Source organism: Monopterus albus, unplaced genomic scaffold, assembly GCF_001952655.1.
Source record: "Monopterus albus unplaced genomic scaffold, M_albus_1.0 scaffold259.1, whole genome shotgun sequence".
Lineage (NCBI taxonomy): Eukaryota > Metazoa > Chordata > Actinopteri > Synbranchiformes > Synbranchidae > Monopterus > Monopterus albus.
In genome coordinates, this window is record NW_018128139.1 from 165,817 (window position 1) to 177,652 (window position 11,836).

Consider the following 11,836-nt stretch of genomic DNA (forward strand, 5'->3'; position numbering starts at 1 on the left):
TTGTGCTCACATGGTGCATATTCCCAAATGAATGTGTTCAAACAAAGTGCCAGTCAGCAAACCGGGAACCGGGTACTGTAGTGTTGCATGTCAGACAGAGACTGGGTGAATGGGAATCAAACTCATTTTTGCCTTGGGGTCCTCTCTCAGGTTAATGCCTTCCACTTTCATTTCACTTCACCGTTGTGATGATTTTGTTTAATTAAAACCCAAAGGCATATACAATCACTGAAATCATTCCAAACCACAACTGATGTGTTTTGTGCTCATGTGGCCTTTTTGCCTGCCAGTTCATACCAGCTGGGTTTGAAACAGATACGTATTAACAGTCATGCAAAATGTAATCAGCTGTGAGCAGCAGTATGCCTTTAACACTTCACACATGAGCACATCTTCACTTGAACGCCTGGTTGATCTATATTCCAGCTGCGTACATAAAGCATGGGCAGTGGGACAGTATAAGACCACTGTACTGCCAGTCAGCCAAAGAACACTGCTAATCAGTTAATACAGTAATAGCTTGTGGCTGCACCTGGATCAGCGACCAAGCAACAGCTTAGAGGGAACTGTCAGCGTCCCACTAATTCAGTGATGAATCGGAACAATTGTGTATTTTATGGTGGCTGAAATAAGCACTGTGGTTGGAGAGGGGCACGTAGAGGAACAAACCGCTCACAAACAAGCCTTCAGTGACAGATCAGCCAATTCATGGAAATGTAGGAATGCCATTATCGCCACTTGTAAAACCACCAGTGACCTTTAAATATGTGCAGAGCTGGAGATACAGGCTCTGCCTCGAGAAGATTATTATAGATTCCTCCGCTTTTTTTTCTTTCCTGCGAGTTGTTTTATCTGTAGCGCTTGAAGAGATCTGTGCTTCAGAGGACATTTTCTAGTATCTGTCATTTTGAACATTGCACCCCTCTCTCTGAATGGAAAGAAGGTTAAGGGCAACCATGTTAAAACTTTAAAATATTTAAGCAGTCACATGTAAATGACATGTATTTATGAAATTCTTTTAACCTTATGAGAAGGTGAAATGGATTTTGACATGGTGTTGAATATCAGGTCAAGGGAGGAGTTTTGATTTAAAAAATAAGTGAAAAGGCTACTTCACCCCAAATCAAATCCAAAATTAGGCTATGTACTTTGCCTAATTAGATTGTTCTGTTCCTGTGACTTCCTCATTCTGGTCTGGTCCCTCAGTGTGAGCCACCATGTTCATGGTCCCCAGAGGATGAATCCAAATGATTTTAGTGACCCCCTGTCCTTCCTCTTGGCAACACCATCACTAAACGTCCCACTGAATTTAAGCTTTTTGTTTATGTTTTTGCTAATGTTTCATGTAAGTGATGCTTTATTTTATAGGTTTTGTACACACAGTAGCGGATGCTTCAACTGCATCCAAGCGTCCACTTTAGTGTTTAGTTTGAGCACAGACAAGTAAACAACCATAACTTTAACATGAAGAGGCACTGTGCACAGACTTACATTATATTATGTCTATGCACAGGACAGCATGCCTCAATAGGAGAAAAGTCCATCAGGTCTGTTGTTCATAACAGAAGGACCACATTCCACATATGCTGTGATTGTCTGTTTATGCCTTTTTCTTCTAATGAGGTTTAAACTAACACAATACAGACTTTACTCCATCTCTTCATCTGGTTTTCACTTCCTGCCCTCCATCCGAGTTTGATGCATCATAATAGTAATGAGTTTGCAACCCACCTATTTCATGTGGCTCCTTGTTGGTGAGTGGCTCATTTGTCTGTGAGAATCTTGACCATCACTTTTCTGGCTCCTTCCTAACGCACCAATAATAATTAATAATTAGTTAACCAAATATTCTGGTTTTATAACGACCAGAAGAACATGTTGTAAAAGCAAGTAGAAGGCAACATGCTGTACAACAGCAGCACAGAAACACCTGTCACGTGCAGCTTTTCCTTATTTGTTCTTCTAGAGCAGCCTTCATGTGTGAGTCCACAGCAGGTCCTCCCACATGGATGACAGTGAGGTATGGCCACATTAATTATTGTGGCCTGCATCAATTTTATGCTGGTTTACTAAGGGAGGGCCTTCGTGTCAGTTGATAAAAAAGGTCCAATATGCTTCATTTGACATTTTTAATGTTAAATACACATAAAACTCTGTCACCTGACAAATTCCTACCAGTTCCATGTGACGTTAAGCAAACTGGTAAGATGGGTTGTGTGGACTGTTAGACTAGAGGAGTCAAAAACAGCCTCATGAACAAGTGTTGAGGGGTTTCAGGCGGATGTGGATCCCCCATCTCCTCAGGAGCCAATCAGGACGCCTATTTTTAGAGGGTATGTGCACAGCATAGTTTGGGCAGCAGATGGTATTTGAGAGGGAGTGAGGTGCAATTTATGGTAAACAGATTTTTTATCCTTGGCAGGTCATGGGGAGAGCTACAACAGTATGGCGATTTAATAAGAGTGCTCCAACAAGCTCTGGCAGAACAAGACTTAAGTGAGATAGAGTAACCGCAGTGTGACTGAAACAAGCCCTGAAGTCACCACCAACCTGTTTACTTGTGGCAAATTGTGTATTCTTGGATGATGGACCTCTGGCTTTGCCATGCCTCTGAGCTGCTGCTTGTGTTTTGTGTCTCCCTTCAGGTCCTGGTATGTGGAGATTGTATTGTTGCAACTGGGTGCACTTGGAGAGAGGTGAGACATTAAATATACCTACTGTATATGCAGTTTAAAAACCTTTCAGCCTTGTGGTACCTGTCATGCTGTAGAGTTCAACTCTTGTTCAGCCATGGCCACACGTTAGATGGGAGAGACAGTAAAGACAAGTCTGGGATCACTGAAAACAAGTGTCAAGTCCAGTCAAATTCTGACTTGTAATTCAAAAAACCCAGAGGAATCCTCTGCTGGTCACAACAGTCTTCCCTTTGTCTCCTGAGAAGTAAATCACATTCTTATAATGAGTGTAGTTTGATTTTTTTTCTCCTAAACCCCACCTTGGGAGAAATATGGAGCAACAGCTAAGATCAGTTTATGTGAAATTTCCCCCATGGAAGTGGGGGAGCAAAATAAATGAGGGAGACCTGACTTAGATTAAATTGAGCTCAGGTTTCTCCCAAATGACCATTTTGAGATACAAAGAACAGGAAAAAAATAACTTTCAGTCAAAACTGAAAATGAGATTGAGTCATTGAAAAATATTGTATTTTACTGACACCTCAGCATTATTAGGCCGTAATATCAAGTTAGTCTAATGTAAAATGATACACTTACTGGACAAAGCCCTTTGCAGCTGCTGGTCTGCCCACTGGGAGCAGCTGGAGCTTCACTGTCTTGTCCAAGGACACCTCAAAATGTGCACGGAGGGAACTGGGATCAAACCACCAGACATGCAACCTGCTCTACCACCTGTACTCTGGTCTCTAAAATAATACTTTTTTACTGCTACATACAATTACAAAAGTGTAAGATGACAATATAAGGACCAAAAAGATGCAAAACGACAGGGGGAAAAGAAGGCTCCACTTACAACAACACGTAACATGAGCAGCGTATCATTGTCCATCATCTTATCCACTCTTCTATAAAGTCTTTTACTGGTTGAGGTATTTTGAAAGTACTGTATGTGGGCTGATAATTTTCAGAAGGGAAACAATTCTTGGTTAAGGCTCACTGGTGGGTGATGTCTGTATGAATTACACCTTCCATAAAGCTGTAATAGGAAGGACAATCAGCAGCTTGTATCTGTGTAGCCTTGTAGGGTATTTACCTTTTTATGTGGGTATAAATTTGATATGTGCCAAGGACAATCCTCTTACCAGATGTCTTTCCTTTTTGTCTTGGCTCACAGGGTCACACATACATATACACACACTCCAGAAAAACAAAGATTTTGGCCAGCGAGGGTCATTCATAATGGTCTAATTAATGGTAAAATTGAAATATTTTTAACACCACAAATGAAGCAATGTGCTTCCCTTTCAGCCATTAAAATGAACAGCTAACTGTAACATGCATAAGGGGAGAATCATCAGAATACTGTAAATAATTCATAAATATAACAAGCATAAGCTCTCTGCATTAGAGCTCTGATTGCTACTTGTTGGATCTGTCATAACAGCTGCAGGTACGGGAACAGACTGAATTATGGGTTGTTGGTCTGATGAGAAAAAGAACAGAGGTGGGTCTTAACCACATGTAGACAAGGACATTTTGTGAGCCTTAAATTTGTGAAATTTTAGATGAAATGTTGGTACTATGAGCTCATTTGCCTGTTTTTTGTGCCTAAAGACACGACCTCCTACGGAGAGCAGTATACAGCTTTTATAAAAGAGCTATAGGATGCTGAGTGTTAGTAACAATATGTAAAGCCTTTGTGAAGTGGCTATATTTCTGATAGAATAATCTGCAATTTAGAAGCAATACAAGCATTGGATTCAGAGGTCAAATATCGTTTTCACTACTGTTGAAATCAGAAGGTTTCTTTAAATCCACGTTATTAAAAACTGAGAAGAATCATACACAGCAGAGCACATATAAACATATTTACACCAGAAACAAACACAGTTCAATAAGTCTACCTCGTAGATCATATCACTTTCAAAATGTGTCAATTTGTTGTTTGTGCTATGTTTCGACCCCTTCCAGGCAGCTACTTGCTTTGATTTGTTTTATACTCCATCAAAATTAACAAATCTGCTGGGTCAGCAGTGTGTTTCGCATGCGCATCATCCAGACAGAGCACATGGCCACATTCCATTCAGGTTCAATTCAACTCAACTTTATTTCTTATAGCCCCAAATCCCAACAAAAGTCATCTCAAGACACTTTACAAAGTAAGGTCTAGACCTTACTGTTGTTATTATTATTAATAGTAATAATAATAATAATATAAAGGCAGCAGAAATAAGACAGAGTCTGTCAGGAGGCCAGTGGGACTAAGACGTAGTGCTGGGAAATGTGGTTTCAAAAACCTGAGTGATGACCCTCAAAGCTTACCTTACTCTGATCAGGAGTTTAGCAACTGCAAGAAATACACAGTTCCCCTCCAGAAGGAGGACGCCAAGACCTCCAGAGTGTCCCAGGCTTTGACTCGTACCAGCAGCTTGTCAGCACCAAGACCCACCAGGGCCTCCGTGCTCCGTCGTGCTCGCCTAGGAGAAGCCTCAGACAATGAGGGCTCAGAGACAGACAGGTTGTCCCAGGAGGTGAGCAACATCCTAACTAAGCAGCCTCAGGAAACCAAAAAGCTCTCCAGGCTGGATATGCTGGCCATGCCTCGTAAGCGGACGAGCTCATTTAACACACCCAGCGACACTGAGGCCTCTTCCGCCCCACAGTGGAAAGGCAGGAGCACAGGATTCTCCAACCGTAGCGAGTCCAGCAGCAACTCAATTCGAAGAGCCTCTGCTCCAGCACCAAAGCCTGTAGAACGGCCGCAGAAAGCAGCACTCATCAAGGCCCCAATCACTCGTGGACGTTCAAGCAGTGCAAAATATGCCAGCAGCACAGCAAGTGAGTAGAATACTAACCCCTGCAGACATAGCTGGTCAATAGAATGTAAATAGTTTGACTGCTGTAACCATTTAATCATGACTTTGTGACTAGACTGGGATTACAAGGTGCGTCGAAGAGTTTGATGCATTCATAATTTATATACTGAATGTTTCAGCCATTTTCATTAAAAAAAAATTGAGAAGGGGACTGACTGTGCTTTCACTAACATAATCCACACTAACACTCGTACTACAAATACCTTGAAATAAAATTTTATTTTCCTCCATGTCTACAGTGTTCTCATGCAGTTTATGGTAATATATGATCTCCTCTCTGTTTACAGTCATGCTGTGAGGATACTTTAACAATGATGAACACTGCAATACTAGCTCTGAGCAAAATATTTTATGCTACACAATACACTGACTTCAAGATATGGCACTAGGTTCTGGTACTCAGCTGCTTTACTGTGGAAGTCAACTTCTCATTTCAGTTTCTAAATGATTTTGAAAGAAAACAGTACAGTGAACGTGTAAGAAATATGGAGACCAGATGATTTCCACAGCACAGTATCTGTCTCTTCTTCTGGGAAGGATTTTGGTGACATGGTACATCTGAAATACTTGGTGGTGGTTTTCATGACGGTATCCTTTGATGACTTCCACTTTTTCTCTCCTGTTTTCCCAACTTCTCTACCTTTAATCCTCCATAACGCAACCCAATTCATGACACCAAGGCTCCAGGAGACGACAGAAAGACTCTGACTATACTTCTACCTCAGATGATGAGTATGATTCAAACCAGAGCACTCCTAAATACAAACGCTCCCAACCTTCCTCAGCTTCCCACAGCCCACACAGTCAGCCTCGGCCCCAGCCGGTGGTCCCTCTGCATCCAAAACCCCTTGGCAGAGATTCTGAGGAGATGAACCACGAGGGAGATGCTTTTCACAACTGGTCTACCCACAGTGCTGAGATTGCACGGTAAGACAGGAGCTGTATATTAAAGTTGGAGCTTCCCCCCCTCGGTGTAGATGCTAATATGATTTCCAAAGGTTGTGTCAGTGTGTACTGACATAAAAGGTGGTTTCACACCTGCAGCTTTTACATCACTTTTATTTCACAGGTTTTTATTAAGGGTTTATTATGTGAAACTACACAAAACATTCAGGTTTGCTTCAGACAAAACAGACTCAATTGAACCTGGACATGCAAAGATAAAAAATGTAATTAAACTATAACCACAACCAAGGTGTGCATAAACTACATTAACTGACCGCTCAGGGTTTTTTTTTTTTTACTGGCATAATAATTTGGCATACTATTGCATTACTGCAATGCACCATTACATTGCTTCAACTGTAAATTTCTGCCAAACCAGATTTTAATCAGTGTATTCTGTTATTGTTATGGAGCATCTGTGTAAAGAAAGCAAGGATTTTACATTGGCTTTTCAAACACGTGTTCCCACCCTGATAGCTTGAGTCAAGACCTGGCTAAAGACCTAGCTATCCTGGCCAGAGAGATCCATGACGTGGCAGGTGATGGTGACCCACAGAACTCTGGAGCGGAGAGTTGCACACCTGTCTCCACAGTGACTGCTCATGAACAGGTACATAAGAGTATCACATACTGGGTGTAGCTGCTGCTTAATCTCAGTCACTGAGGCATCAAAACTGTATTTGATCAAATGGCCAACACTGAACATGACTACCTTTTATGACAAACTTCACTCAGTTTTAAAAGAGAAACTATCTTTTTGTGCTTTGTTCTAAAATTGTTTTGCATTAGCCGCCTAGATCAGGTACAGTTATGTAACATGAGTAAAAATAATCTTTTTATCTCATCCATTAATTCATAACACCGTTCCCTGAATGAGTGAATCAGTCCATTGTGGTCAGTATAGACAATATAATTGTGGTTATGACCATATGGTCATGAGCTTTTGGTCATGAACGAAAGGCCAAGATCCCGGATACAGGCGGCCGAAGTGAGCTTCCTCCACAGGGCGCACCCTTAGAGATAGGGTGAGGAGCTCATTCACCCGGAAGGAGCTCAGAGTAGAGCCGCTGCTCCTCCACATTGAGAGGAGCCAGCTGAGGTGGCTCGGGCATCTGTTTCGGATGCCTCCTGGGCACCTTCCTAGGGAGGTGTTCTGGGCATGTCCCACCGGGAGGAGGCTCCGGGGAAGACCCAGGACACGCTGGAGGGACTATGTCTCTCGGCTGGCCTGGGAATGCCTCAGCATTCCCCCAGAGGAGCTGAAGGAAGTGTCTGGAGAGAGGGAAGTCTGGGCATCTTTGCTTAGACTGCTGCCCCCACGACCCAGTTCTGGATAAGTGGAGGAAAATGGATGGATGAATGGAGAGAGAGGAAAGGGGAGGGGGGAGAGAAACTCAGAGCATAAAAACAAATAGCAGGATCTTAAAATCAACTCTAAACTGTACTGGCAACCAGTGTAGCAAGAGAAGGACAGGGGTGATGTGGGCATACCTGGGCGTATTTAACAACAGTCAACCCGCAGTGTTCTGGACCAGTTAAAGCTTCCGAAGAAGATGCTGAGAAATTCCAACATAGAGGGCATTACAGAAATCTAGTCGGGAAGTGATAAAAGCATGGATGGCTTTTTCCAAATCTGCACGTGACAAGAAGGGCTTCTTTGTTAAAAGCCTCAGAATGACACATAAGTATGACATTCATCATTTGCAGATGATAAATCACCATGAAACAAGAATAAGTGTGTTAAATACAACAGTATTTGCATCCAGTTGTTTCATAAATGTCAGTTTGTCCACAATTTTAATTTTAACTAAATACCTGTAAAATATACAGTATTTTCAGTACCCTCAACTGTGCTTCTGTTTGATGCTAATTTACAAATGTTAACATGCCGGCAGGCTAAATGAAGATGCTGAGCTTAAACATCAGCATATTAAAGCTGTTATTATGAGCATGTTAGCATGCTATTCTATTAGTGTAAATTTGTAAAGTTTGGTTGGCAGTGTTGGTACTTGAGGACAGGTCCTGTGCCCATTAATGTCAGAATCCTCTGGGGAACAGGGGTGTTTTCAGTTTATTTCATGGTCATTTGACAGCATTTGATTTTGATATAATTTTGTGTACAAGAACATGTGTTGGCCAGCACAAAGATCACATAATGTCCTCTGGTTACCACAAATACCCACAACACATTTCATTGCAATTCTGGCGACAGACTGGAAGCTAAATTGTCAGTTTAGCATTTTGTGTGAAATGTTTGTACTGTCACATCCCAGCAGATGTGTCTGTTCTGATGGCCACAGTTCATCCCAGCTTACCACTGTGCCAGGCTGCCGGAGGAGCACTGAGCCTGTGAGTTACTGTACATCAGCAGCAGTGTAAGAGGTGCTTTCATGGTGACATTTACCAGAAGATTTGAGAATGTTCTTGTTCTGTGTTTCTCAGTTTTAATTGCAGAGAATAGTTCCTGAGATAACACCTCCTCCATGTGGCAGAGGTTTGGATGACCTTTTCTACTTTTACTTTTATGACAAACTGCTGCTTTATTGCTTTGGCTGCTTTGTGCTTTTATTGGCAGATTTGCATGTACATCGGTGTGTTCTGTAGAATGCAACGCCACAGTGCACAGTCACATGGATGACATGCATTTTCTAATGTGCATACAAACATTAATGCTAGCTTGGGGGCTGGGCCCCTGAAGAAGTGTCTTGATTAAGAAGAGAACACTTGTAAACACCTAAGACTGAGCAAATAACTCTGGTGAACTGTCCACTGTTTATATAATACACTGTGAACTGTAAATGTTGGTGCATTTGTGGATATTTTAGCATTCTGTTTGTTAGATTTTTGATTTTACAAGGGGCTTGGATTTGGGCGAATCTCTTTTGTAGGGTTTGCTGGTACAAACTCAGATTTAATTTTTGTCAAACTGTGACTCTGACTGGTATCCTGGCTCTGCAGCCAGCAGACTGATATTAACGAAATATCACTATTGTCAGCAAGTGTCCAAGTAATGATTGAGGTATTGGTATTGATTATCAATTATTGACTGATTAAGACCAACCCACACATACACCATAAATGATGCTCCTCACTACTGTACAATGTTCAAGTCATTACAACTCCATATTGATTTTTCAGTGCTTTGCTAAAGAGCCACAACTTTGTTGTGAGTGGTTAAACAAACAGCATTGCTTCTCTGTGACAAACCATTCAAAAGGATATGCAGCAGACATTTTTCTAATGATGAAATTCACAGGACATCACAAGAAGTAAGGATGTTAAAAGTCAAGGCATTCACCTCTCTATTTCAATCCAATTCAATTCAATTCATTTTTATTTTATTTTATTTGTATAGCGCCAAATCACAACAAAAGTTGTTGTAGGACACGTTACAAAGTAAGGTCTAGACCTTACTATCATTATTATTATTATAGAAGAAAACCCCCTTGAGCAAGCACTTGGTGATAGCAGGAAGGAAAAACTGGGGTGAGTGGACAGAGGAGAAGAAAAGAAAAACAACAAGACACAACAACAAACAATGAAACACTGGTCAGATTGATGTGGACGGTGACTGCTCATCAGAGACATAGAGCTCCAGAGCCAGGGCAACCTGCAGAAAGGTACAGGGAGAGAGAGGACACACTACAGGGGGAGAGAGAGAGGACACACTACGGGGAGAGAGAGAGAGGACACACTACGGGAGAGAGGAGACAAATTTAGTGATGTGTAATGGTGGCATATAGATGGATGGAGAGGAGAAGAGGAGAGGAGAGGAAGAAATTACAGATCATCCAGGCCTTTATGTCTTTAAAACATGCTTGAAGTTTGCCCAACTGATCTGATTCATTTGGGTTCAAAGATAAATATAACTGAGTATCATCTGCATAACAATGGAAATTTATGTTGTGTTTCCTGATAATATTGCCTAAAGGGAGCATGTATAAAGTGAAGAGAATTGGACCTAACACAGAGCCCTGTGGAACGCCGTGACTAACTTCAGTCTGTGTGGAAGATTCATCATTAACATGAACAAATTGAAATCATCTTTCTGTGATCAGTGGTGTGAAAAACATCACTGAGATCTAAGAGGACCAGTATAGAGACAAGTCCTTTGTCTGAGGCTAGGAGAAGCTCATTGGTGACTTTCACCTGTGCAGTTTCTGTTCTATGATGGACTCTAAATCCTGACTGAAAATCCTCTAACAAATAATTCCTGTGCAAGTGGTCACATAACTGCTTGACAATAGAATTTTAGAAATAAATGGGAGATTGGATATTGGTCTATAATTAGCTAGGACACCTGGGTCAAGAGTAGGCTTTTTGAGTAGGGGTTTAATTACTGCTACCTTAACAGCCTGTGGAACATAACCTGTTAATAGAGAAAAGATTAATCAGATCTAGTATGAATGTGTTGATTAGGAGAAAGACGTCTTTGAGCACTCAGGTGGACTGCATGCGTTTGAGTTTTTAAAGTGAAGAAACAATTTCACAAAACAGAGAAAAAAATTGTCAAAACTATGAAATGATTGTTCAGATTTTGTTACTAGTGTTTATAAATTTTAAGTTTCTAATACTGCTCAATGCATTGCAAAATCACTAAACCCCACTCCTCATTCATGTAATCTCTTTCTCCCTCCATCCTTCCCTTCATTTCTCATTCAGCCAACTTTTGACTTCTCATCCCCTCCCTACTGCCCCTTGTTGACCTGTATATTATTCAATGAACATATTCTATCAAAAATATTGTCAATGGCTCTCTAAACACAATTTTAGATGGAATTCAGCTGTATGGTCTGGTTTACTGACTTGTGCATCAGTTCACCAAGTCTGTCTTCAATGAAAATTGGCAAAACACCCAGGGCACAAAGGCACAAGACACTGCATGCAGATGTATTTGGTCTTTCCTGTGCATGCAGCACTTCGGTGAGCTGGGGCATTAGGTGGTGCATCCTCACCCTCAACTCCCTCAGCATCCTCAGTTTCAATATCACTACTGCTAGCACTGGCTAATCCTTCTTTTTCTGGCAGCCATTCTTCATCACTGCTACTAGCATCATCCTCACTGGATGTGGATGGAATTTGCTTCACTACCCTGTTATACCCCAGTTCTTTTATTGAACAGATCTGAATGATGACGGAGTCCGACTTGCTTCATTTTAGTGCTGGTTTATTTTGAAAGCCACAAATAAAAGTTACAGAAACACAAACCCGGGTGGCTCCCTGCTCCAGACAACTGCTGGAGAAGAGAGACCCGAAAACACAGAGCCTAATACATTTATAAGGTTTTGGGCTAACCCCTTACACAGACAGCTGTAAAAACATCACGAGTTGGAGACAGTC

General features: G+C 41.5%; 1 protein-coding gene across 1 annotated transcript; it reads left to right on the forward strand.

Annotated features, from left to right (window-relative positions):
• Nucleotides 1-4,719: 4,719 nt before the first annotated feature.
• Nucleotides 4,720-7,483, forward strand: LOC109972507 (centrosomal protein of 170 kDa protein B-like). The gene is made up of 4 exons (XM_020621417.1): nt 4,720-4,762; nt 4,896-5,513; nt 6,232-6,478; nt 6,974-7,483. The coding sequence occupies exons 1-4, from the start codon at nt 4,720-4,722 to the stop codon at nt 7,134-7,136; spliced, it is 1,071 nt and encodes a 356-aa protein (XP_020477073.1). The 3' UTR covers nt 7,137-7,483.
• Nucleotides 7,484-11,836: the final 4,353 nt, after the last annotated feature.

Bases quoted from the DNA above. Each gene is read 5' to 3' on its own strand.
- LOC109972507 (XM_020621417.1), top strand. From the start codon at position 4,720: ATGCGCATCATCCAGACAGAGCACATGGCCACATTCCATTCAG. The intron at 5,514-6,231 runs GTGAGTAGAATA...CATGACACCAAG, and splicing joins ATATGCCAGCAGCACAGCAA to GCTCCAGGAGACGACAGAAA. The intron at 6,479-6,973 runs GTAAGACAGGAG...CCACCCTGATAG, and splicing joins CACAGTGCTGAGATTGCACG to CTTGAGTCAAGACCTGGCTA.